Source organism: Carcharodon carcharias, chromosome 21 (assembly GCF_017639515.1).
Source record: "Carcharodon carcharias isolate sCarCar2 chromosome 21, sCarCar2.pri, whole genome shotgun sequence".
In the NCBI taxonomy this organism is placed as follows: domain Eukaryota; kingdom Metazoa; phylum Chordata; class Chondrichthyes; order Lamniformes; family Lamnidae; genus Carcharodon; species Carcharodon carcharias.
Genome location: NC_054487.1, coordinates 91,220,394 through 91,247,695, shown reverse-complemented (window position 1 = coordinate 91,247,695; position 27,302 = coordinate 91,220,394). Strand labels below are relative to the sequence as shown.

Here is a 27,302-nt window from a genome sequence, read left to right as displayed (position 1 = left end):
CCTCTCACACTCTCCTCTAGGTGCTGCTGACTGTCTGTCCCAGGGTCCTCCTCTCACACTCTCCTCTAGGTGCTGCTGACTGTCTGTCCCAGGGTCCTCCTCTCACTCTCTCCTCTAGGTGCTGCTGACTGTCTGTCCCAGGGTCCTCCTCTCACACTCTCCTCTAGGTGCTGCTGTCTGTCCCAGGGTCCTCCTCTCACTCTCTCCTCTAGGTGCTGCTGACTGTCCCAGGGTCCTCCTCTCACACTCTCCTCTAGGTGCTGCTGACTGTCCCAGGGTCCTCCTCTCACACTCTCCTCTAGGTGCTGCTGACTGTCTGTCCCAGGGCCTCCCTCTCACACTCTCCTCTAGGTGCTGCTGACTGTCCCAGGGTCCTCCTCTCACACTCTCCTCTAGGTGCTGCTGACTGTCCCAGGATCCTCCTCTCACACTCTCCTCTAGGTGCTGCTGACTGTCTGTCCCAGGGCCCTCCTCTCACACTCTCCTCTAGGTGCTGCTGACTGTCCCAGGGTCCTCCTCTCACACTCTCCTCTAGGTGCTGCTGACTGTCCCAGGGTCCTCCTCTCACACTCTCCTCTAGGTGCTGCTGACTGTCCCAGGGTCCTCCTCTCACACACTCCTCTAGGTGCTGCTGACTGTCTGTCCCAGGGGCCTCCTCTCACACTCTCCTCTAGGTGCTGCTGACTGACTGTCCCAGGGCGCTCCTCTCACACTCTCCTCTAGGTGCTGCTGACTGACTGTCCCAGGGTCCTCCTCTCACACTCTCCTCTAGGTGCTGCTGACTGTCTGTCCCAGGGTCCTCCTCTCACTCTCTCCTCTAGGTGCTGCTGACTGTCCCAGGGTCCTCCTCTCACACTCTCCTCTAGGTGCTGCTGACTGACTGTCCCAGGGTCCTCCTCTCACACTCTCCTCTAGGTGCTGCTGACTGACTGTCCCAGGGTGCCTCCTCTCACACTCTCCTCTAGGTGCTGCTGACTGTCCCAGGGTCCTCCTCTCACACTCTCCTCTAGGTGCTGCTGACTGTCTGTCCCAGGGTCCTCCTCTCACACTCTCCTCTAGGTGCTGCTGACTGTCTGTCCCAGGGTCCTCCTCTCACACTCTCCTCTAGGTGCTGCTGTCTGTCCCAGGGTCCTCCTCTCGGTGCTGCTGACTGTCTGTCCCAGGGTCCTCCTCTCACTCTCTCCTCTAGGTGCTGCTGACTGTCTGTCCCAGGGTCCTCCTCTCACACTCTGCTCTAGGTGCTGCTGACTGTCTGTCCCAGGGTCCTCCTCTCACACTCTCCTCTAGGTGCTGCTGACTGTCCCAGGGTCCTCCTCTCACTCTCTCCTCTAGGTGCTGCTGACTGTCTGTCCCAGGGGCCTCCTCTCACACTCTCCTCTAGGTGCTGCTGACTGTCCCAGGGTCCTCCTCTCACACTCTCCTCTAGGTGCTGCTGACTGTCCCAGGGTCCTCCTCTCACACTCTCCTCTAGGTGCTGCTGACTGTCCCAGGGTCCGCCTCTCACACTCTCCTCTAGGTGCTGCTGACTGTCCCAGGGCCCTCCTCTCACACTCTCCTCTAGGTGCTGCTGACTGTCTGTCCCAGGGCCCTCCTCTCACACTCTCCTCTAGGTGCTGCTGACTGTCTGTCCCAGGGCCCTCCTCTCACACTCTCCTCTAGGTGCTGCTGACTGTCTGTCCCAGGGTCCTCCTCTCACACTCTCCTCTAGGTGCTGCTGACTGTCCCAGGGCCCTCCTCTCACTCTCTCCTCTAGGTGCTGCTGACTGTCCCAGGGCCTTCCTCTCACACTCTCCTCTAGGTGCTGCTGACTGACTGTCCCAGGATCCTCCTCTCACTCTCTCCTCTAGGTGCTGCTGACTGTCCCAGGGTCCTCCTCTCACACTCTCCTCTAGGTGCTGCTGACTGTCCCAGGGTCCTCCTCTCACACTCTCCTCTAGGTGCTGCTGCCTGTCCCAGGATCCTCCTCTCACACTCTCCTCTAGGTGCTGCTGACTCCCTGTCCCAGGGTCCTCCTCTCACACTCTCCTCTAGGTGCTGCTGACTGTCTGTCCCAGGGTCCTCCTCTCACACTCTCCTCTAGGTGCTGCCGACTGTCTGTCCCAGGGTCCTCCTCTCACACTCTCCTCTAGGTGCTGCCGACTGTCTGTCCCAGGGTCCTCCTCTCACACTCTCCTCTAGGTGCTGCTGACTGTCTGTCCCAGGGTCCTCCTCTCACTCTCTCCTCTAGGTGCTGCCGACTGTCTGTCCCAGGGTCCTCCTCTCACTCTCTCCTCTAGGTGCTGCCGACTGTCTGTCCCAGGGTCCTCCTCTCACACTCTCCTCTAGGTGCTGCTGACTGTCCCAGGGTCCTCCTCTCACACTCTCCTCTAGGTGCTGCTGACTATCCCAGGGTCCTCCTCTCACACTCTCCTCTAGGTGCTGCTGACTGTCCCAGGGTCCTCCTCTCACACTCTCCTCTAGGTGCTGCTGACTGTCTGTCCCAGGGTCCTCCTCTCACACTCTCCTCTAGGTGCTGCTGTCTGTCTTTCGCAGGGTCCTCCTCTCACACACTCCTCTAGGTGCTGCTGACTGTCTGTCCCAGGGTCCTCCTCTCACACTCTCCTCTAGGTGCTGCTGACTGTCTGTCCCAGGGTCCTCCTCTCACACTCTCCTCTAGGTGCTGCTGACTGTCCCAGGGTCCTCCTCTCACACTCTCCTCTAGGTGCTGCTGACTGTCCCAGGGTCCTCCTCTCTCACTCTCCTCTAGGTGCTGCTGACTGTCTGTCCCAGAGTCCTCCTCTCACACTCTCCTCTAGGTGCTGCTGACTCCCTGTCCCAGGGTCCTCCTCTCACTTGCTCCTCTAGGTGCTGCTGACTGTCTGTCCCAGGGTCCTCCTCTCACTCTCACCTCTAGGTGCTGCTGACTGTCCCAGGGTCCTCCTCTCACACTCTCCTCTAGGTGCTGCTGACTGTCTGTCCCAGGGTCCTCCTCTCACACTCTCCTCTAGGTGCTGCTGACTGACTGTCCCAGGGTCCTCCTCTCACTCTCTCCTCTAGGTGCTGCTGACTGTCCCAGGGTCCTCCTCTTACTCTCTCCTCTAGGTGCTGCTGACTGTCCCAGGGTCCTCCTCTCACACTCTCCTCTAGGTGCTGCTGACTGTCTGTCCCAGGGCCCCCTCTCACACTCTCCTCTAGGTGCTGCTGACTGACTGTCCCAGGGCCCTCCTCTCACACTCTCCTCTAGGTGCTGCTGACTGTCCCAGGGTCCTCCTCTCACACTCTCCTCTAGGTGCTGCTGACTGTCTGTCCCAGGGTCCTCCTCTCACTCTCTCCTCTAGGTGCTGCCGACTGTCTGTCCCAGGGTCCTCCTCTCACTCTCTCCTCTAGGTGCTGCCGACTGTCTGTCCCAGGGTCCTCCTCTCACACTCTCCTCTAGGTGCTGCTGACTGTCCCAGGGTCCTCCTCTCACACTCTCCTCTAGGTGCTGCTGACTATCCCAGGGTCCTCCTCTCACACTCTCCTCTAGGTGCTGCTGACTGTCCCAGGGTCCTCCTCTCACACTCTCCTCTAGGTGCTGCTGACTGTCTGTCCCAGGGTCCTCCTCTCACACTCTCCTCTAGGTGCTGCTGTCTGTCCCAGGGTCCTCCTCTCACACTCTCCTCTAGGTGCTGCTGACTGTCTGTCCCAGGGTCCTCCTCTCACACTCTCCTCTAGGTGCTGCTGACTGTCCCAGGGTCCTCCTCTCACACTCTCCTCTAGGTGCTGCTGACTGTCTGTCCCAGGGTCCTCCTCTCACACTCTCCTCTAGGTGCTGCTGACTTCCTGTCCCAGGGTCCTCCTCTCACTCTCTCCTCTAGGTGCTGCTGACTGTCTGTCCCAGGGTCCTCCTCTCACTCTCTCCTCTAGGTGCTGCTGACTGTCCCAGGGTCCTCCTCTCACACTCTCCTCTAGGTGCTGCTGACTGTCTGTCCCAGGGTCCTCCTCTCACACTCTCCTCTAGGTGCTGCTGACTGACTGTCCCAGGGTCCTCCTCTCACACTCTCCTCTAGGTGCTGCTGACTGTCCCAGGGTCCTCCTCTCACTCTCTCCTCTAGGTGCTGCTGACTGTCCCAGGGTCCTCCTCTCACACTCTCCTCTAGGTGCTGCTGACTGTCTGTCCCAGGGCCCTCCTCTCACACTCTCCTCTAGGTGCTGCTGACTGTCCCAGGGTCCTCCTCTCACACACTCCTCTAGGTGCTGCTCACTGACTGTCCCAGGGTGCCTCCTCTCACACTCTCCTCTAGGTGCTGCTGACTGACTGTCCCAGGGCCCTCCTCTCACACTCTCCTCTAGGTGCTGCTGACTGACTGACCCAGGGGCCTCCTCTCACACTCTCCTCTAGGTGCTGCTGACTGTCTGTCCCAGGGTCCTCCTCTCACACTCTCCTCTAGGTGCTGCTGACTGTCTGTCCCAGGGTCCTCCTCTCACACTCTCCTCTAGGTGCTGCTGACTGTCTGTCCCAGGGTCCTCCTCTCACACTCTCCTCTAGGTGCTGCTGACTGCCTGTCCCAGGGTCCTCCTCTCACTCTCTCCTCTAGGTGCTGCTGACTGTCCCAGGGTCCTCCTCTCACACTCTCCTCTAGGTGCTGCTGACTGTCTGTCCCAGGGTCCTCCTCTCACACTCTCCTCTAGGTGCTGCTGACTGACTGTCCCAGGGTCCTCCTCTCACTCTCTCCTCTAGGTGCTGCTGACTGTCCCAGGGTCCTCCTCTTACTCTCTCCTCTAGGTGCTGCTGACTGTCCCAGGGTCCTCCTCTCACACTCTCCTCTAGGTGCTGCTGACTGTCTGTCCCAGGGCCCCCCTCTCACACTCTCCTCTAGGTGCTGCTGACTGTCCCAGGGTCCTCCTCTCACACTCTCCTCTAGGTGTTGCTGACTGTCCCAGGGTCCTCCTCTCACACTCTCCTCTAGGTGCTGCTGACTGTCCCAGGGTCCTCCTCTCACACACTCCTCTAGGTGCTGCTGACTATCTGTCCCAGGGTGCTCCTCTCACACTCTCCTCTAGGTGCTGCTGACTGACTGTCCCAGGGCCCTCCTCTCACACTCTCCTCTAGGTGCTGCTGACTGACTGACCCAGGGTGCTCCTCTCACACTCTCCTCTAGGTGCTGCTGACTGTCTGTCCCAGGGTCCTCCTCTCACACTCTCCTCTAGGTGCTGCTGACTGTCTGTCCCAGGGTCCTCCTCTCACACTCTCCTCTAGGTGCTGCTGACTGTCTGTCCCAGGGTCCTCCTCTCACACTCTCCTCTAGGTGCTGCTGTCTGTCCCAGGGTCCTCCTCTCACTCTCTCCTCTAGGTGCTGCTGACTGTCCCAGGGTCCTCCTCTTACTCTCTCCTCTAGGTGCTGCTGACTGTCCCAGGGTCCTCCTCTCACACTCTCCTCTAGGTGCTGCTGACTGTCTGTCCCAGGGCCCCCCTCTCACACTCTCCTCTAGGTGCTGCTGACTGTCCCAGGGTCCTCCTCTCACACTCTCCTCTAGGTGCTGCTGACTGTCCCAGGATCCTCCTCTCACACTCTCCTCTAGGTGCTGCTGACTGTCTGTCCCAGGGCCCTCCTCTCACACTCTCCTCTAGGTGCTGCTGACTGTCCCAGGGTCCTCCTCTCACACTCTCCTCTAGGTGCTGCTGACTGTCCCAGGGTCCTCCTCTCACACACTCCTCTAGGTGCTGCTGACTGTCTGTCCCAGGGGCCTCCTCTCACACTCTCCTCTAGGTGCTGCTGACTGACTGTCCCAGGGCCCTCCTCTCACACTCTCCTCTAGGTGCTGCTGACTGTCCCAGGGTCCTCCTCTCACACTCTCCTCTAGGTGCTGCTGACTGACTGTCCCAGGGTGCCTCCTCTCACACTCTCCTCTAGGTGCTGCTGACTGACTGTCCCAGGGTCCTCCTCTCACACTCTCCTCTAGGTGCTGCTGACTGTCCCAGGGTCCTCCTCTCACACTCTCCTCTAGGTGCTGCTGACTGTCTGTCCCAGGGTCCTCCTCTCACACTCTCCTCTAGGTGCTGCTGACTGTCTGTCCCAGGGTCCTCCTCTCACACTCTCCTCTAGGTGCTGCTGTCTGTCCCAGGGTCCTCCTCTCGGTGCTGCTGACTGTCTGTCCCAGGGTCCTCCTCTCACTCTCTCCTCTAGGTGCTGCTGACTGTCTGTCCCAGGGTCCTCCTCTCACACTCTCCTCTAGGTGCTGCTGACTGTCTGTCCCAGGGTCCTCCTCTCACACTCTCCTCTAGGTGCTGCTGACTGTCCCAGGGTCCTCCTCTCACTCTCTCCTCTAGGTGCTGCTGACTGTCTGTCCCAGGGTCCTCCTCTCACACTCTCCTCTAGGTGCTGCTGACTGTCCCAGGGTCCTCCTCTCACACTCTCCTCTAGGTGCTGCTGACTGTCCCAGGGTCCTCCTCTCACACTCTCCTCTAGGTGCTGCTGACTGTCCCAGGGTCCTCCTCTCACACTCTCCTCTAGGTGCTGCTGACTGTCCCAGGGCCCTCCTCTCACACTCTCCTCTAGGTGCTGCTGACTGTCTGTCCCAGGGCCCTCCTCTCACACTCTCCTCTAGGTGCTGCTGAATGTCTGTCCCAGGGTCCTCCTCTCACACTCTCCTCTAGGTGCTGCTGACTGTCTGTCCCAGGGTCCTCCTCTCACACTCTCCTCTAGGTGCTGCTGACTGTCCCAGGATCCTCCTCTCACACTCTCCTCTAGGTGCTGCTGACTCCTGTCCCAGGGTCCTCCTCTCACACTCTCCTCTAGGTGCTGCTGACTGTCTGTCCCAGGGTCCTCCTCTCACACTCTCCTCTAGGTGCTGACTGTCTGTCCCAGGGTCCTCCTCTCACACTCTCCTCTAGGTGCTGCCGACTGTCTGTCCCAGGGTCCTCCTCTCACACTCTCCTCTAGGTGCTGCTGACTGTCTGTCCCAGGGTCCTCCTCTCACTCTCTCCTCTAGGTGCTGCCGACTGTCTGTCCCAGGGTCCTCCTCTCACTCTCTCCTCTAGGTGCTGCCGACTGTCTGTCCCAGGGTCCACCTCTCACACTCTCCTCTAGGTGCTGCTGACTGTCCCAGGGTCCTCCTCTCACACTCTCCTCTAGGTGCTGCTGACTATCCCAGGGTCCTCCTCTCACACTCTCCTCTAGGTGCTGCTGACTGTCCCAGGGTCCTCCTCTCACACTCTCCTCTAGGTGCTGCTGACTGTCTGTCCCAGGGTCCTCCTCTCACACTCTCCTCTAGGTGCTGCTGTCTGTCTGTCGCAGGGCCCTCCTCTCACACTCTCCTCTAGGTGCTGCTGACTGTCTGTCCCAGGGTCCTCCTCTCACACTCTCCTCTAGGTGCTGCTGACTGTCCCAGGGTCCTCCTCGCTCACTCTCCTCGAGGTGCTGCTGACTGACTGTCCCAGAGTCCTCCTCTCACACTCTCCTCTAGGTGCTGCTGACTGTCCCAGGGTCCTCCTCTCACTCTCTCCTCTAGGTGCTGCTGACTGTCTGTCCCAGGGTCCTCCTCTCACTCTCACCTCTAGGTGCTGCTGACTGTCCCAGGGTCCTCCTCTCACACTCTCCTCTAGGTGCTGCTGACTGTCTGTCCCAGGGTCCTCCTCTCACACTCTCCTCTAGGTGCTGCTGACTGACTGTCCCAGGGTCCTCCTCTCACTCTCTCCTCTAGGTGCTGCTGACTGTCCCAGGGTCCTCCTCTTACTCTCTCCTCTAGGTGCTGCTGACTGTCCCAGGGTCCTCCTCTCACACTCTCCTCTAGGTGCTGCTGACTGTCTGTCCCAGGGCCCCCCTCTCACACTCTCCTCTAGGTGCTGCTGACTGACTGTCCCAGGGCCCTCCTCTCACACTCTCCTCTAGGTGCTGCTGACTGTCCCAGGGTCCTCCTCTCACACTCTCCTCTAGGTGCTGCTGACTGTCTGTCCCAGGGTCCTCCTCTCACTCTCTCCTCTAGGTGCTGCTGACTGTCTGTCCCAGGGTCCTCCTCTCACACTCTCCTCTAGGTGCTGCCGACTGTCTGTCCCAGGGTCCTCCTCTCACACTCTCCTCTAGGTGCTGCTGACTGTCCCAGGGTCCTCCTCTCACACTCTCCTCTAGGTGCTGCTGACTATCCCAGGGTCCTCCTCTCACACTCTCCTCTAGGTGCTGCTGACTGTCCCAGGGTCCTCCTCTCACACTCTCCTCTAGGTGCTGCTGACTGTCTGTCCCAGGGTCCTCCTCTCACACTCTCCTCTAGGTGCTGCTGTCTGTCTTTCGCAGGGTCCTCCTCTCACACACTCCTCTAGGTGCTGCTGACTGTCTGTCCCAGGGTCCTCCTCTCACACTCTCCTCTAGGTGCTGCTGACTGTCCCAGGGTCCTCCTCTCTCACTCTCCTCTAGGTGCTGCTGACTGTCTGTCCCAGGGTCCTCCTCTCACACTCTCCTCTAGGTGCTGCTGACTCCCTGTCCCAGGGTCCTCCTCTCACTCTCTCCTCTAGGTGCTGCTGACTGTCTGTCCCAGGGTCCTCCTCTCACTCTCACCTCTAGGTGCTGCTGACTGTCCCAGGGTCCTCCTCTCACACTCTCCTCTAGGTGCTGCTGACTGTCTGTCCCAGGGTCCTCCTCTCACACTCTCCTCTAGGTGCTGCTGACTGACTGTCCCAGGGTCCTCCTCTCACTCTCTCCTCTAGGTGCTGCTGACTGTCCCAGGGTCCTCCTCTTACTCTCTCCTCTAGGTGCTGCTGACTGTCCCAGGGTCCTCCTCTCACACTCTCCTCTAGGTGCTGCTGACTGTCTGTCCCAGGGCCCCCTCTCACACTCTCCTCTAGGTGCTGCTGACTGTCTGTCCCAGGGCCCCCCTCTCACACTCTCCTCTAGGTGCTGCTGACTGACTGTCCCAGGGCCCTCCTCTCACACTCTCCTCTAGGTGCTGCTGACTGTCCCAGGGTCCTCCTCTCACACTCTCCTCTAGGTGCTGCTGACTGTCTGTCCCAGGGTCCTCCTCTCACTCTCTCCTCTAGGTGCTGGCGACTGTCTGTCCCAGTGTCCTCCTCTCACTCTCTCCTCTACGTGCTGCCGACTGTCTGTCCCAGGGTCCTCCTCTCACACTCTCCTCTAGGTGCTGCTGACTGTCCCAGGGTCCTCCTCTCACACTCTCCTCTAGGTGCTGCTGACTATCCCAGGGTCCTCCTCTCACACTCTCCTCTAGGTGCTGCTGACTGTCCCAGGGTCCTCCTCTCACACTCTCCTCTAGGTGCTGCTGACTGTCTGTCCCAGGGTCCTCCTCTCACACTCTCCTCTAGGTGCTGCTGTCTGTCCTTCGCAGGGTCCTCCTCTCACACACTCCTCTAGGTGCTGCTGACTGTCTGTCCCAGGGTCCTCCTCTCACACTCTCCTCTAGGTGCTGCTGACTGTCCCAGGGTCCTCCTCTCTCACTCTCCTCTAGGTGCTGCTGACTGTCTGTCCCAGAGTCCTCCTCTCACACTCTCCTCTAGGTGCTGCTGACTCCCTGTCCCAGGGTCCTCCTCTCACTCTCTCCTCTAGGTGCTGCTGACTGTCTGTCCCAGGGTCCTCCTCTCACTCTCACCTCTAGGTGCTGCTGACTGTCCCAGGGTCCTCCTCTCACACTCTCCTCTAGGTGCTGCTGACTGTCTGTCCCAGGGTCCTCCTCTCACACTCTCCTCTAGGTGCTGCTGACTGACTGTCCCAGGGTCCTCCTCTCACTCTCTCCTCTAGGTGCTGCTGACTGTCCCAGGGTCCTCCTCTTACTCTCTCCTCTAGGTGCTGCTGACTGTCCCAGGGTCCTCCTCTCACACTCTCCTCTAGGTGCTGCTGACTGTCTGTCCCAGGGCCCCCCTCTCACACTCTCCTCTAGGTGCTGCTGACTGACTGTCCCAGGGCCCTCCTCTCACACACTCCTCTAGGTGCTGCTCACTGTCTGTCCCAGGGTGCTCCTCTCACACTCTCCTCTAGGTGCTGCTGACTGACTGTCCCAGGGCCCTCCTCTCACACTCTCCTCTAGGTGCTGCTGACTGACTGACCCAGGGTGCTCCTCTCACACTCTCCTCTAGGTGCTGCTGACTGTCTGTCCCAGGGTCCTCCTCTCACACTCTCCTCTAGGTGCTGCTGACTGTCTGTCCCAGGGTCCTCCTCTCACACTCTCCTCTAGGTGCTGCTGACTGTCTGTCCCAGGGTCCTCCTCTCACACTCTCCTCTAGGTGCTGCTGACTGCCTGTCCCAGGGTCCTCCTCTCACTCTCTCCTCTAGGTGCTGCTGACTGTCCCAGGGTCCTCCTCTCACACTCTCCTCTAGGTGCTGCTGACTGTCTGTCCCAGGGTCCTCCTCTCACACTCTCCTCTAGGTGCTGCTGACTGACTGTCCCAGGGTCCTCCTCTCACTCTCTCCTCTAGGTGCTGCTGACTGTCCCAGGGTCCTCCTCTTACTCTCTCCTCTAGGTGCTGCTGACTGTCCCAGGGTCCTCCTCTCACACTCTCCTCTAGGTGCTGCTGACTGTCTGTCCCAGGGCCCCCCTCTCACACTCTCCTCTAGGTGCTGCTGACTGTCCCAGGGTCCTCCTCTCACACTCTCCTCTAGGTGTTGCTGACTGTCCCAGGGTCCTCCTCTCACACTCTCCTCTAGGTGCTGCTGACTGTCCCAGGGTCCTCCTCTCACACACTCCTCTAGGTGCTGCTGACTATCTGTCCCAGGGTGCTCCTCTCACACTCTCCTCTAGGTGCTGCTGACTGACTGTCCCAGGGCCCTCCTCTCACACTCTCCTCTAGGTGCTGCTGACTGACTGACCCAGGGTGCTCCTCTCACACTCTCCTCTAGGTGCTGCTGACTGTCTGTCCCAGGGTCCTCCTCTCACACTCTCCTCTAGGTGCTGCTGACTGTCTGTCCCAGGGTCCTCCTCTCACACTCTCCTCTAGGTGCTGCTGACTGTCTGTCCCAGGGTCCTCCTCTCACACTCTCCTCTAGGTGCTGCTGTCTGTCCCAGGGTCCTCCTCTCACTCTCTCCTCTAGGTGCTGCTGACTGTCCCAGGGTCCTCCTCTTACTCTCTCCTCTAGGTGCTGCTGACTGTCCCAGGGTCCTCCTCTCACACTCTCCTCTAGGTGCTGCTGACTGTCTGTCCCAGGGCCCCCCTCTCACACTCTCCTCTAGGTGCTGCTGACTGTCCCAGGGTCCTCCTCTCACACTCTCCTCTAGGTGCTGCTGACTGTCCCAGGATCCTCCTCTCACACTCTCCTCTAGGTGCTGCTGACTGTCTGTCCCAGGGCCCTCCTCTCACACTCTCCTCTAGGTGCTGCTGACTGTCCCAGGGTCCTCCTCTCACACTCTCCTCTAGGTGCTGCTGACTGTCCCAGGGTCCTCCTCTCACACAATCCTCTAGGTGCTGCTGACTGTCTGTCCCAGGGCGCTCCTCTCACACTCTCCTCTAGGTGCTGCTGACTGACTGTCCCAGGGCCCTCCTCTCACACTCTCCTCTAGGTGCTGCTGACTGTCCCAGGGTCCTCCTCTCACACTCTCCTCTAGGTGCTGCTGACTGACTGTCCCAGGGTGCTCCTCTCACACTCTCCTCTAGGTGCTGCTGACTGACTGTCCCAGGGTGCTCCTCTCACACTCTCCTCTAGGTGCTGCTGACTGTCCCAGGGTCCTCCTCTCACACTCTCCTCTAGGTGCTGCTGACTGTCTGTCCCAGGGTCCTCCTCTCACACTCTCCTCTAGGTGCTGCTGACTGTCTGTCCCAGGGTCCTCCTCTCACACTCTCCTCTAGGTGCTGCTGTCTGTCCCAGGGTCCTCCTCTCGGTGCTGCTGACTGTCTGTCCCAGGGTCCTCCTCTCACTCTCTCCTCTAGGTGCTGCTGACTGTCTGTCCCAGGGTCCTCCTCTCACACTCTCCTCTAGGTGCTGCTGACTGTCTGTCCCAGGGTCCTCCTCTCACACTCTCCTCTAGGTGCTGCTGACTGTCCCAGGGTCCTCCTCTCACTCTCTCCTCTAGGTGCTGCTGACTGTCTGTCCCAGGGGCCTCCTCTCACACTCTCCTCTAGGTGCTGCTGACTGTCCCAGGGTCCTCCTCTCACACTCTCCTCTAGGTGCTGCTGACTGTCCCAGGGTCCTCCTCTCACACTCTCCTCTAGGTGCTGCTGACTGTCCCAGGGTCCGCCTCTCACACTCTCCTCTAGGTGCTGCTGACTGTCCCAGGGCCCTCCTCTCACACTCTCCTCTAGGTGCTGCTGACTGTCTGTCCCAGGGCCCTCCTCTCACACTCTCCTCTAGGTGCTGCTGACTGTCTGTCCCAGGGCCCTCCTCTCACACTCTCCTCTAGGTGCTGCTGACTGTCTGTCCCAGGGTCCTCCTCTCACACTCTCCTCTAGGTGCTGCTGACTGTCCCAGGATCCTCCTCTCACACTCTCCTCTAGGTGCTGCTGACTCCCTGTCCCAGGGTCCTCCTCTCACACTCTCCTCTAGGTGCTGCTGACTGTCTGTCCCAGGGTCCTCCTCTCACACTCTCCTCTAGGTGCTGCTGTCTGTCCCAGGGTCCTCCTCTCACACTCTCCTCTAGGTGCTGCCGACTGTCTGTCCCAGGGTCCTCCTCTCACACTCTCCTCTAGGTGCTGCTGACTGTCTGTCCCAGGGTCCTCCTCTCACTCTCTCCTCTAGGTGCTGCCGACTGTCTGTCCCAGGGTCCTCCTCTCACTCTCTCCTCTAGGTGCTGCCGACTGTCTGTCCCAGGGTCCTCCTCTCACACTCTCCTCTAGGTGCTGCTGACTGTCCCAGGGTCCTCCTCTCACACTCTCCTCTAGGTGCTGCTGACTGTCCCAGGGTCCTCCTCTCACACTCTCCTCTAGGTGCTGCTGACTGTCCCAGGGTCCTCCTCTCACACTCTCCTCTAGGTGCTGCTGACTGTCTGTCCCAGGGTCCTCCTCTCACACTCTCCTCTAGGTGCTGCTGTCTGTCTGTCGCAGGGTCCTCCTCTCACACACTCCTCTAGGTGCTGCTGACTGTCTGTCCCAGGGTCCTCCTCTCACACTCTCCTCTAGGTGCTGCTGACTGTCCCAGGGTCCTCCTCTCTCACTCTCCTCTAGGTGCTGCTGACTGTCTGTCCCAGAGTCCTCCTCTCACACTCTCCTCTAGGTGCTGCTGACTCCCTGTCCCAGGGTCCTCCTCTCACTCGCTCCTCTAGGTGCTGCTGACTGTCTGTCCCAGGGTCCTCCTCTCACTCTCACCTCTAGGTGCTGCTGACTGTCCCAGGGTCCTCCTCTCACACTCTCCTCTAGGTGCTGCTGACTGTCTGTCCCAGGGTCCTCCTCTCACACTCTCCTCTAGGTGCTGCTGACTGACTGTCCCAGGGTCCTCCTCTCACTCTCTCCTCTAGGTGCTGCTGACTGTCCCAGGGTCCTCCTCTTACTCTCTCCTCTAGGTGCTGCTGACTGTCCCAGGGTCCTCCTCTCACACTCTCCTCTAGGTGCTGCTGACTGTCTGTCCCAGGGCCCTCCTCTCACACTCTCCTCTAGGTGCTGCTGACTGACTGTCCCAGGGCCCTCCTCTCACACTCTCCTCTAGGTGCTGCTGACTGTCCCAGGGTCCTCCTCTCACACTCTCCTCTAGGTGCTGCTGACTGTCTGTCCCAGGGTCCTCCTCTCACTCTCTCCTCTAGGTGCTGCCGACTGTCTGTCCCAGGGTCCTCCTCTCACACTCTCCTCTAGGTGCTGCTGACTGTCTGTCCCAGGATCCTCCTCTCACACTCTCCTCTAGGTGCTGCTGACTGTCCCAGGGTCCTCCTCTCACACTCTCCTCTAGGTGCTGCTGACTATCCCAGGGTCCTCCTCTCACACTCTCCTCTAGGTGCTGCTGACTGTCCCAGGGTCCTCCTCTCACACTCTCCTCTAGGTGCTGCTGACTGTCTGTCCCAGGGTCCTCCTCTCACACTCTCCTCTAGGTGCTGCTGTCTGTCTGTCGCAGGGTCCTCCTCTCACACACTCCTCTAGGTGCTGCTGACTGTCTGTCCCAGGGTCCTCCTCTCACACTCTCCTCTAGGTGCTGCTGACTGTCCCAGGGTCCTCCTCTCACACTCTCCTCTAGGTGCTGCTGACTGTCTGTCCCAGAGTCCTCCTCTCACACTCTCCTCTAGGTGCTGCTGACTCCCTGTCCCAGGGTCCTCCTCTCACTCTCTCCTCTAGGTGCTGCTGACTGTCTGTCCCAGGGTCCTCCTCTCACTCTCACCTCTAGGTGCTGCTGACTGTCCCAGGGTCCTCCTCTCACACTCTCCTCTAGGTGCTGCTGACTGTCTGTCCCAGGGTCCTCCTCTCACACTCTCCTCTAGGTGCTGCTGACTGACTGTCCCAGGGTCCTCCTCTCACTCTCTCCTCTAGGTGCTGCTGACTGTCCCAGGGTCCTCCTCTTACTCTCTCCTCTAGGTGCTGCTGACTGTCCCAGGGTCCTCCTCTCACACTCTCCTCTAGGTGCTGCTGACTGTCTGTCCCAGGGCCCCCCTCTCACACTCTCCTCTAGGTGCTGCTGACTGACTGTCCCAGGGCCCTCCTCTCACACTCTCCTCTAGGTGCTGCTGACTGTCCCAGGGTCCTCCTCTCACACTCTCCTCTAGGTGCTGCTGACTGACTGTCCCAGGGTGCTCCTCTCACACTCTCCTCTAGGTGCTGCTGACTGACTGTCCCAGGGTGCTCCTCTCACACTCTCCTCTAGGTGCTGCTGACTGTCCCAGGGTCCTCCTCTCACACTCTCCTCTAGGTGCTGCTGACTGTCTGTCCCAGGGTCCTCCTCTCACACTCTCCTCTAGGTGCTGCTGACTGTCTGTCCCAGGGTCCTCCTCTCACACTCTCCTCTAGGTGCTGCTGTCTGTCCCAGGGTCCTCCTCTCGGTGCTGCTGACTGTCTGTCCCAGGGTCCTCCTCTCACTCTCTCCTCTAGGTGCTGCTGACTGTCTGTCCCAGGGTCCTCCTCTCACACTCTCCTCTAGGTGCTGCTGACTGTCTGTCCCAGGGTCCTCCTCTCACACTCTCCTCTAGGTGCTGCTGACTGTCCCAGGGTCCTCCTCTCACTCTCTCCTCTAGGTGCTGCTGACTGTCTGTCCCAGGGGCCTCCTCTCACACTCTCCTCTAGGTGCTGCTGACTGTCCCAGGGTCCTCCTCTCACACTCTCCTCTAGGTGCTGCTGACTGTCCCAGGGTCCTCCTCTCACACTCTCCTCTAGGTGCTGCTGACTGTCCCAGGGCCCTCCTCTCACACTCTCCTCTAGGTGCTGCTGACTGTCGCAGGGTCCGCCTCTCACACTCTCCTCTAGGTGCTGCTGACTGTCCCAGGGCCCTCCTCTCACACTCTCCTCTAGGTGCTGCTGACTGTCTGTCCCAGGGCCCTCCTCTCACACTCTCCTCTAGGTGCTGCTGACTGTCTGTCCCAGGGCCCTCCTCTCACACTCTCCTCTAGGTGCTGCTGACTGTCTGTCCCAGGGTCCTCCTCTCACACTCTCCTCTAGGTGCTGCTGACTGTCCCAGGGCCCTCCTCTCACTCTCTCCTCTAGGTGCTGCTGACTGTCCCAGGGCCTTCCTCTCACACTCTCCTCTAGGTGCTACTGACTGTCCCAGGGTCCTCCTCTCACTCTCTCCTCTAGGTGCTGCTGACTGTCCCAGGGTCCTCCTCTCACACTCTCCTCTAGGTGCTGCTGACTGTCCCAGGGTCCTCCTCTCACACTCTCCTCTAGGTGCTGCTGCCTGTCCCAGGATCCTCCTCTCACACTCTCCTCTAGGTGCTGCTGACTGTCCCAGGATCCTCCTCTCACACTCTCCTCTAGGTGCTGCTGACTCCCTGTCCCAGGGTCCTCCTCTCACACTCTCCTCTAGGTGCTGCTGACTGTCTGTCCCAGGGTCCTCCTCTCACACTCTCCTCTAGGTGCTGCCGACTGTCTGTCCCAGGGTCCTCCTCTCACACTCTCCTCTAGGTGCTGCCGACTGTCTGTCCCAGTGTCCTCCTCTCACACTCTCCTCTAGGTGCTGCTGACTGTCTGTCCCAGGGTCCTCCTCTCACTCTCTCCTCTAGGTGCTGCTGACTGTCTGTCCCAGGGTCCTCCTCTCACACTCTCCTCTAGGTGCTGCTGACTGTCTGTCCCAGGGTCCTCCTCTCACACTCTCCTCTAGGTGCTGCTGACTGTCCCAGGGTCCTCCTCTCACACTCTCCTCTAGGTGCTGCTGACTGTCCCAGGGTCCTCCTCTCACACTCTCCTCTAGGTGCTGCTGACTGTCCCAGGGTCCTCCTCTCACACTCTCCTCTAGGTGCTGCTGACTGTCTGTCACAGGGTCCTCCTCTCACACTCTCCTCTAGGTGCTGCTGACTGTCCCAGGGTCCTCCTCTCACACTCTCCTCTAGGTGCTGCTGACTGTCCCAGGGTCCTCCTCTCACACTCTCCTCTAGGTGCTGCTGACTGTCCCAGGGTCCTCCTCTCACACTCTCCTCTAGGTGCTGCTGACTCCCTGTCCCAGGGTCCTCCTCTCACACTCTCCTCTAGGTGCTGCTGACTGTCTGTCCCAGGGTCCTCCTCTCACTCTCTCCTCTAGGTGCTGCTGACTGTCCCAGGGTCCTCCTCTCACACTCTCCTCTAGGTGCTGCTGACTGCCCTGTCCCAGGGTCCTCCTCTCACACTCTCCTCTAGGTGCTGCTGACTGACTGTCCCAGGGTCCTCCTCTCACTCTCTCCTCTAGGTGCTGCTGACTGTCCCAGGGTCCTCCTCTCACACTCTCCTCTAGGTGCTGCTGACTGTCTGTCCCAGGGTCCTCCTCTCACACTCTCCTCTAGGTGCTGCTGACTGTCTGTCCCAGGGCCCCCCTCTCACACTCTCCTCTAGGTGCTGCTGACTGTCCCAGGGTCCTCCTCTCACACTCTCCTCTAGGTGCTGCTGACTGTCCCAGGATCCTCCTCTCACACTCTCCTCTAGGTGCTGCTGACTGTCTGTCCCAGGGCCCTCCTCTCACACTCTCTTCTAGGTGCTGCTGACTGTCCCAGGGTCCTCCTCTCACACTCTCCTCTAGGTGCTGCTGACTGTCCCAGGGTCCTCCTCTCACACACTCCTCTAGGTGCTGCTGACTGTCTGTCCCAGGGTGCTCCTCTCACACTCTCCTCTAGGTGCTGCTGACTGACTGTCCCAGGGCCCTCCTCTCACACTCTCCTCTAGGTGCTGCTGACTGTCCCAGGGTCCTCCTCTCACACTCTCCTCTAGGTGCTGCTGACTGACTGTCCCAGGGTGCTCCTCTCACACTCTCCTCTAGGTGCTGCTGACTGACTGTCCCAGGGTCCTCCTCTCACACTCTCCTCTAGGTGCTGCTGACTGTCTGTCCCAGGGTCCTCCTCTCACACTCTCCTCTAGGTGCTGCTGACTGTCTGTCCCAGGGCCCTCCTCTCACACTCTCCTCTAGGTGCTGCTGACTGTCTGTCCCAGGGTCCTCCTCTCACATTCTCCTCTAGGCGCTGCTGACTGTCCCAGGGCCCTCCTCTCACACTCTCCTCTAGGTGCTGCTGACTGTCTGTCCCAGGGTCCTCCTCTCACACTCTCCTCTAGGTGCTACTGACTGCCTGTCCCAGGGCCCTCCTCGCACACTCTACCCTTAATGCTCTCCTTAATCAATACCATCATCCCTCCCCCTTTTCTTTCTTTCCATCCAGGAATATTTAACACCCAGTCCTGCCCTTCTTTGAGCCAGGCCTCTGTTATCGTCAGAATTCCACATGACAATCTGCACCTGTAACTCCCCAATCTTATTTACCACACTCCGTGCATTCACATACATGCACATTAATCCTGATTTAGACTTTATTACTTTCTCCTGTATTCTGAACACACCTAGTAATTTACTAACTGCTCTTAGTCTGCACTTATCTAATATGGAACTACTCCGTTCTCTTGCACTGCCTAATATTCTAATTTTATGCACCTTATTGCTCTTTACTACTTTATGTTGCTTCCTGTCTCCCTACGAATTTAATTTAAACCCTCCCCAACCAAGCTCGTGAAACTCCCTGTGAGGACATTGGTCCGAGTTCCTGTTGAGGTGCAAACTGTCCCTTTTGAATTGATGCCATTAGTCCAAGAACTGGCCCCAATGCCCCAAGAATCTGAAGCCCCTCCCCCTCCTGCACCATGGTTCAACCACGCACTGACCCTCCCCATCTTCCTATTGCTACTCTGGTTAGCGTGTGTCACTGGGAGTAATCCAGAGATTACCAGCCTCCAGCTCCTACTTTTGAACTTTCTCCCTAGCTCCTGAAGATCTGCCTGGAGGACTTTGACACCCAGCCTCCCTGTGTCACTGGCACCAAGGGCAGAGCACAACTTCCAACTCATGCACTTTCCCCCTGCACCCTCTTTGTCATCAATAAGGACATAGATTATAAAAGCAAGAAAGTTATGTTAAATTTGCAAAAAACTCTGGTTTGGCCTCAACTGGAGCGTTGTGTCCAATTCTGGCTGCCAGGGTTTATTAAGAATGTGAAGGCATTCGAGAGAGTGCAGCAAAGTTTCACAAGAATGGATCCAGGGATGAGGAACTTCAGCTATGTAGAAAGATTGGAGAAGTTGGGACTGTTTTCCTTGATGAAGAGAAGGTTGAGAGGAGATTTGATAAAGGTTTTCAAAATCATGAGGGGTCTGGATAGAGCAGATAGGGAGAGACTCTTCCCATTGGTGGAAGCATCGAGAACCAGAGGACACAGATTGAAGGTATTTGGCAAAAGAAGCAATGGAGACATGAGGAAATACTTTTTCACACAGCGGGTAGTTAGGGCCTGGAATGCACTGCCCAAGAGCGATGGAGGCAGATTCAATTGTGGCATTTGAAAGGGAATTATCAATACCTGAAAAGGAAGAATGTGCAGGGGTCTGGGGAGAAGGTTGGAAAACTCGATAAGTTGCTCTTTAAGGGAGGCAGCAGAGACAGGATGGGCCAAGTGGCCTCCTCCTGTGTGTAACCAGTCTGTAATTCCTTCTGAACTCCCACACATCCTTTTCAGTCTTGATGTGCACACTGGCCCAGGGCACATTCCTTCTGCCGACACATGGTGGGAGCAGAGTGTCTGGGAAAATCTGGGAATGATTGGGAAGGGGAGGAGAGGAGACGGCTGCAGGTTGCAGACTGACTGCAGCCGCTGGGAACCGGAGAGCGAAACAACGAAAAGAGAAAGAGGGCAGGTTTCAGCCGGGGAGAAGATTGTTCCAAAGCCGAAGCTGGGATCTGCTCCATTTGTGATTAGGTGGTGAGGATGTTGGAGGGGAGTGGGGAGGTGATGAAGGAGGGGGTGTTGGAGAAGAGGAGCGAGGGTCTGCTCCAGCTCTGGAAGAAGAAACATTGTGTTCTGACCGGGGAGGGTCTCCTCTTGCTCCGTCCCAAGCAATACCTGCAGCAGCCTGGGCGCCAGGAGCCACAGCCCGGGGCCAAGAGCAGCTGCAGCGGCGGCAAAGAGCTTCGCTTCGGGGACATGAAGACGGTGGATTGCGTGGAGAGGAAGGGCAAATACATGTACTTCACGGTGGTGATGGCGGACAAGAGGGAGCTGGACTTTCGGTGCCCCCAGGACGCGGGCTGGAATGCTCTGATCACCCTGGGCATGGTGCAGTACAAGAACCGCAGGGCCATGGAAGCGGTTCATTCCAGCCGCCAGAAGCTGGCACAGAGGGGCATCGGCACCGGCATCCACAACACAGCCTGAGCACGGTGCTGGACAAACCCCCTCCCCACACCCTCCCCTCCGCCAGAGGTGAGATCGGCACTTGTGCTCATTTTAAACAGGGTTAACTTGAACTCAGGGTTAATCTTTCCCCCCCCAGTCCTGTTAGTTGGTTGCTTAAGACACGGCGATGAACAGCCTCACACATCCCTGTCCAGGGAGAGCAGAGTAAACGGGCAGCACACGGTTGGTTGATGGCAGCATTACTGTTTGCTGCCTCATCCTTACCTTTTCGGCTGGAGTTTAATCCACTAAAGTTTTGCAAATTTTGTGAAATAAATAGTTGGTTGTGACCAAGCACTTTATGGACTAGGAACTGCTCTTTAACCGGAGGTTAACCGGCCGGTGTACAATGTAAATATTGCACCTCCTCAATGCAGCATTGCACATTTTGGTTAACTATGTGCAGGTCTGAAGTAGTTTTTCCAATGGAAAGCGCCCAGGGATTTCTGCTAACCGATTGCACCACAGAATTTAACATTCAGAAAATTGCAGACCAGGTTTCTAACCGAGCAATCATTTATTTTCCAATCGGCAGCAATCTCAAATAAATACAATTGCAGGCAGTCATTGAGAAGCAGTGGTTTTGTCAAACTGTTACTCAATGTATAACCACATTCTAAATTCAACCTTGCATTATTTTTTAAAAATAAATGTTACTGTGTAAAATATTTCCTCTAACTCCGGTACTAAAGTTATCGTTAGTCACCTGTAAAATCGGATGTGTCCTGAGTGTGGGAGTGGGCTCACTGTCTGTAAAACATTTGCACCTAATACCATTGATGTCCATCATCATTAAGGTGTCCAACACATTTACATTTTCTTAAATCACATTTAAAGAAAAAGCAGTATGACTTCCAATTGACCTGAGGATCTCACAAGGGAGCTGGACTAGTAACCCAGAGACCCAGGATAATGTTTGAGTATGCTTGCACACGAACAGAGGAGTGAGCACATCCTGAGTGGGGCACAGCCTGAGTGGGTATTGGCAATTTGGTGCAAAGTGGGAATTCGGTGCATAGAGGACAAGGTGCTCTTTGCATTTTTTCCTTGCTATCCAACTTCTTAAATCTTCAGAGCATGGGTCTTGCCCTGCTGCAGCTACAAGGGAAAGGAATGACTGGTAAGTAGTGGGTAAAGTATTTACTATTTTAATCGCTTATAGTTTAAGATTTCTTTGTGGTTTATAGTTTGTACATTCTTTAATAACGAGGATCAGGAAAGAACGGCCCTAGAGTAATTGATTTAAAAGGTTTAATTTAAAGGGATAAGTCATGGCAGGAGAGCTCACAACCGTGCTGTGCTCCTTGTGCTCCATGTGGGAAGCCGGGAACATTTCCAGTGCCTGGGAGCTGCATGTGTGCAGGAAGTGTGCCCAGCTGCAGCTCTTGAAAGCTCGGGTTTCAGAGCTGGAACGGTAGCTGGGGACACTGTGGAGCATCTGCGAGTCTGAGAGCACCGTGGATAGCACATATAGAGAGGTGGTCACACCGCAGCTGAAGGGACTTGAGGAAGGAAGGGAATGGGTGACCACCAGGCAGCCCAAAAGAAAGAGGCAGGTAGTTCAGGAGCCCCTGGGGTCCTGCTCGCAAATCGGTATTCCATTTTGGAGGCTGATGAGGGCGCTGGTTCCTCCAGGGAATGCAGACAGAGCCAAGCTTCACCATAAGCAGCCTGTCTGTACAGGAGGGGAGGAAGGGAGGAAGAGCAATAGTAATAGGGGATTCTATAGTCAGGGGAACAGATAGCTGCTACTGTGGCCGTCAATGTGACTGCAGGATGATGTGTTGCCTCCCTGGTGCCAGGGTCCAGGATGTCACTGAACGGCTGCAGGTCATCCTGAAGGGGGAGGGTGATAAGGCAGAGGTCATGGTACATTTTGGTACCAATGACATAGGTAGAAAGAGGGATGAGGTCTTGCATCAAGAATTCAGGGAGTTAGACAGTAGACTAAAAAGCAAGACCTCTCGGGTTGCAATCTCTGGATTACTCCCAGTGCCACATGCTAGTGAGCTCAGAAATAGGAGAATAGCACAGATGAATACTTGGCTTAAGAGTTGGTGCAGGAGGGAGGGTTTTAGATTCCTGGATCACTGGGACTGTTTCTGGGGAAGGTGGGACCTATACAAGCGGGATGGTCTACATCTGATCCAGAGCGGGACTAACAACCTTGTGGTTAAGTTTGCTAGTGCTGTTGGGAGGAGTTTAAACTAATTCAGCAGGGGGAGGGGACACAGAATGTTAGCAGAATAGGGACACATCATCAGTAAAATAATCAAGTCAGAGGGAGTACAGCTGCATTAAGTTTCAAGGGAGTAAGGCAAGGCTGGATGGCCTCTACTTTAATGCCAAGAGTATTACAGGTAAAATGGATGAGTTAAGGGTGAGGATTGACACGTGGAATTGTGATATAGTAGCTATCACTGAGATGTGGTTGAGGGAGGGGCAGGATTGGCAGCTCAACATTCCAGGATATAGAATCATCAGGCGACACAAGGAAGGGGGTAAAAGAGGAGGAGGCGTTGCATTATTAGTTAAGGAGTCAGTTACTGCAGTAAGGAGAGATGATATCTTGGAGGGGGTATCGAATGAAGCTTTGTGGGTAGAGCTTAGGAATAAAAAAGGGGCAGCCACATCGTTAGGTGTTTATTTTTGACCCCCAGATAGCGGGAAATTGAGGAGCAAATATGTGCACAATTTGTGGAGGTGTGTAAAAACAATAACAAAAGGGTAATTATATTAGGTGATTTCAACTTTCCCAACATTAATTGGGATAGACATAGTGTTAAGGGCTTGGATGGAGTGGATTTCTTGAAATGTGTACAGGAGAACATTTTAGGTCAATATGTAGAGGGTCCAACAAGGGACGGCGCGTTGCTGGACCTAATTCAGGGAATGAAGCCGGACAGGTGGTTGAGGTGGTGGTGGGGGAGCATTTTAGTGATAGCGACCACAACATGGTACAGTTTAAGCTTGTTATGGACAAAGAAATAGGTAAGTTTCAAAAAAATGTTTTGGATTGGGGAGAGTGGATTTTCGTAAAATAAAGCAGGATCTGGCCAAGTTAGACTGGGGACAGCTACTTGTGGGGAAATCTACAGAGGAGCAGTGGGGGGTGTTCAAAAAGGAAATGGGGAGGGTACAGGCTTAACATGTTCCCTCTAGGGTGATAGGAAGGAGTAACAAGCCCAGAGAACCATGGATGACCAGAGATATTCAGGATACGATGAGAAGGAAAAGAGAGGCTTTTAGCAGGTACAAGGGGAGCAAATCAGCGGAGGCATTAGTGGAGTACAGGCAGTGCAGGGTGGAGCTTAAGAAAGCAATTAGGAGAGCAAAGAGGGGATATAAGAAAGCTCTGGCTGGTAAAAGTAGGGAAAATCCCAAGATATTCTATAAGTATATCAATGGGAAGAGGATAACCAGGGCCCATAAGGGACCAAGGGGGAATCTATGGGTGGTGCCAGAGGACATCGCTAGAGTGTTGAATGAATACTTCCCATCTGTCTTCACCCAAGAGAATGAGGATGAAGGTATGGAACTCGGGGAGAGAGACTGCAAGGTTCTTAAGCAAATTGATATAGGGAGTGACAAGGTATTGGAGGTGTTGGCAGGCTTAAAAGTGGACAAATCTCCAGGTCCAGATGATTTGTGTCCCAGACTGCTGAGGGAGGCAAGGGAGGAGATCGCAGGGGCTCTGACCCGAATTTTTAATTCCTCTCTGGCCATGGGGGAGGTGCCAGAGGACTGGAGAACAGTTAATGTGGTTCTGCTGTTTAAGAAGGGTTGTAGAGATAAGCCAGGGAACTACAGGCCAGTGAGTCTCACGTCAGTGGTAGGGAAACTATTGGAGAAAGTTCTGAAGGAGAATATCTATCTCCACTTGGAGAGGCAAGGTTTGATCAGGGATAGTCAGCATGGCTTTGTCAGAGGGAGGTCATGCCTAACAAATGTGATTGAATGTTTTGAGGAGGTGCCCAGGTGTGTAGATGAGGGTAGTGCAGTTGATGTAGTTTATATGGATTTCAGCAAAGCCTTTGACAAGGTCCCACATGGGAGACTTATAAAGAAGGCAAATGCACATGGGATACAGGGTAATTTGATAAGGTGGATTCAAATTTGGTTAAGCTCTAGGAGGCAGAGGGTGATGACAGAAGGATGCTTTAGTGACTGGAAGCCAGTGTCCAGTGGCGTACCACAGGGATCTGTGCTGGATCCCCTATTATTTGCTATTTATATAATTGACGTAGATGACTATGTGGGGGAGAGGATTAGTAAGTTTGTGGATGACACAAAGATTGGCCGGGTGGTTAACAGTGAGGTTGAGTGCCTTGGGCTACAGGAAGATATAGACGGGATGGTCAAATGGGCAGTTAAGTGGCAGATGGAATTTAACCCTGAAAAGTGTGAGGTGATACACTTTGGAAGGAGTAATTTGACAAGGAAATATTCAATGAATGGCATGACACTAGGAAGTTCTGAGGAACAAAGGGACCTTGGTGTGTGTGTCCATAGATCTCTGAAGGCGGGGGGGCATGTTAGTGGGGTGGTGAAAAAGGCATATGGGACACTTGCCTTTATCAATCGAGGCATAGATTACAAAAGTAGGGAGGTCATGTTGGAGTTGTATAGAACCTTGGTGAGGCCACAGCTGGAGTACTGTGTGCATTTCTGGTCGCCAGAGGGGTTGCAGAGGAGATTCACCAGGATGTTGCCTGGGATGAAACATTTAAGTTATGAAGAGAGGTTGGATAGACTTGGGTTGTTTTTGTTGGAGCAGAGAAGACTGAGGGGCGACCTGATCGAGGTGTACAAGAGTATGAGGGGCATGGACAGGGTGGATAGGGAGCAGCTGTTCCCCTTAGTTGAAGGGTCAGTCACAAGGGGACATAAGTTCAAGGTGAGGGGCAGGAGGTTTAGGGGGGATGTGAGGAAAAACTTTTTTACCCAGAGGGTGGTGACGGTCTGGAATGCGCTGCCTGGGAGGGTGGTGGAGGCGGGTTGCCTCACATCCTTTAAAAAGTACCTGGATGAGCACTTGGCACATCATAACATTCAAGGCTATGGGCCAAGTGCTGGTAAATAGGATTAGGTAGGTAGGTCAGGTGTTTCTCATGTGTCAGTGCAGACTCGATGGGCCGAAGGGCCTCTTCGACACTGTGATTCTGTGAATAACAACACTTCACCTTTCTCACTCACTGGCCCTGCCCCTCCACTGTAATTTGGGTCAAACTCGGGTACCAACACTTCAGGAAGGATGTTAAAAGCCTTAGAGAGGATGCAGAGGACATTTAACAGAAAAGTGCCTGGGATGAGGGATTTCAGGTTTGTGGAAAGACTGGAGAAGCTGGGATTGCTCTCCTAGAGCACAATATTAACATAGAAACATAGAACATAGGAGCTGTGGTAGACCATTCAGCCCTTTGAGCTTGCTGCACCAATATGATCATACCTCAACACCATTCTCCCGCTCTCTCCCCATTCTCCTCAACGCCTCCCTAACAGCACTGTGGGTGTACCTACACCACATGGACTGCAGTGGTTCAAGAAGGCAGCTCACCACCACCTTCTCAAGGGCAACTAGTGATGGGCAATAAATGCTGGCCCAGCCAGCAAAGCCCACACTCAATTAATAAAAAAAAAGATTAAAGATGACATTACAGTACAATACTGGGAGATTTCAATTATATAAATATATACTGGGATAGGAATAGTATAAAGGGACAAGAGGGACAAGAGTTCCTGGAATGTGCTCACAATAATTTTCTACAGCAGTATGTTTCCGGTCCAATGAGAGGAGACACTGTTGGACCCGGTCCTGGGGAATGAGTTGGCGCAAATGGATCAGGTATCGGTGGGAGAGCCTCTAGGGGACGTGACCATTGTATCCTAAGATTTAGGTTAATCATGGAAAAGGACAGAGAACAATCCAGAGCAGGGATAATAACTTCGATGGGATGAGGATGCATCTTAGTCGAGTGAGTTGGAATCAAATGTTGGCAGAAAAGACTCCGGCTGAAGAATGGGCCACCTTCAAACAAAAAGTATTGCAGGAAATGTCAACATATATTCCATTGAAGGGGAAAGGTAGACAAATAAATCCAGAGCACCCTGGATGTCAAGAGTGATAGAGGTGAAAATGAAAAGGAAGAGGTGCACGTACGACAGATGTCAGGTAGAAAATACAATGGAGAATCAGGCTGAATATAGAAGGACCAGAGGGGACGTGAAGAAACTAATCAGCAAAGCAAGGAGAGAGCATGAAGAGAGGCTGGCAGCGAACATAGAAGGAATCTCAAGGTCTTCTATAAGCATGTAAATAATAAAAGAGTGGTAAAAGAAAGACTCGGGACAATTAAGGATAAAAGAGATGTGCACGTAGAGGCAGGAGAAATAGTGGAGGTATTGAACGAGTACTTTGCATCTGTCTTTACACCGGAAGATGATGCTACCCAGGCTGAGGTGAGAGAGGAGGCAACTGGTTCACTAGGGGCAGAAATTTTCCCTGGGTGGGCAGGCTCGGTGGGGGCAGGGGGAGGCAGTTGGGAAACCGACCACCGTCCGCAATCGGCACTGGACTGTGATTTCATGCTCGCTGGCCAGTTAAAGCCTGTCCAGCATGAAATGCAAGTGCTGAGCGGAGCCAGTGTGGGGGCTGGGGGGATGGTGGGGGGTTGGGGGGTTGGGGGGGGTGGGGGGGTGGGTGGGGGGGGGTGGGACAGGTAGAGCTGGATAGAGGGCCAGTGATAGGTGGAGATAACCAAAAGATGTCACAGACAAAAAGACAAAGAGGTGTTGAACGTGGTGATATTATCTAAGGAATGTGCTAATTAAGGGTAGAATGCAGGACGAGCAGGATGAGAAGGGAATTCAAAAGGGAATTGGATTGCTACCTGAAAAGAGAGAATGTGCAGGGTTACGGGGATAAGGCAGGGGAGTGGGACTCGGTGCAATGCTCTTTCAGAGAGCCGGTGCGGATTGGATGGGCTGAATGGCCTCCTTCTGCACTGTAAGGATTCTGTGAACCAGAGGGCACAGATTTAAGGCAGTTGGAAAAAGAATCAACAGTGACATGAAGAAAAACCTTTTCACACAGTGAGTGGTTAGGATCTGGAATGTTCTGCCTGAGAGTATGATGGATGCATTCAAAAGAGAATTAGATCTTTATTTAAAGAGAAAAAATGACAGGGCTACAGGAAAAGACAGGGGAGTGGGACTTGGTGAGTTGTTCTTGCAATGGGATGAATGGCCTCCTTTGTACTGTAATCATTCTGTGATTCTATTAGATTTCTCAGTGATTATTTTATATTATTGGTCCCTATTTTCACTCTTCCACAGAACAAAGCATCCACTCCATCAAAACCTTTCATCATTTTAAAGACCCCTTAATGGGTCACCCCTCAGTCTTCTTTTTTCAAGACCAATTATACAAATGTACTTTAGCAGAGGAATAATTCACTGAGCATTATCTAGTAAAGATATAGCTGCCAAAAAAATGGGGATCTGTTCACTTAAATAGTCAGGCAATCTAAGTTCCATTACCATTAACTTCTAGTGACCCACACGAGTTCAATTGCATGTTATTTCCATGATGTGTCTGGGATATT

At 55.3% G+C, this 27,302-nt stretch overlaps 1 protein-coding gene across 1 annotated transcript in view; it reads left to right on the top strand.

Moving 5' to 3' along the window:
- Positions 1-19,230: 19,230 nt before the first annotated feature.
- Positions 19,231-27,302, top strand: part of LOC121293086 (pleckstrin homology-like domain family A member 1) — a 77,876-nt gene continuing 69,804 nt past the window's right edge. Inside the window, exons 1-2 of the mRNA XM_041215683.1 lie at positions 19,231-19,631; positions 21,245-21,265. Coding sequence (XP_041071617.1) covers positions 19,231-19,631; positions 21,245-21,265 — 422 coding nt within the window. The remainder of the gene's footprint in view (positions 19,632-21,244; positions 21,266-27,302) is intronic.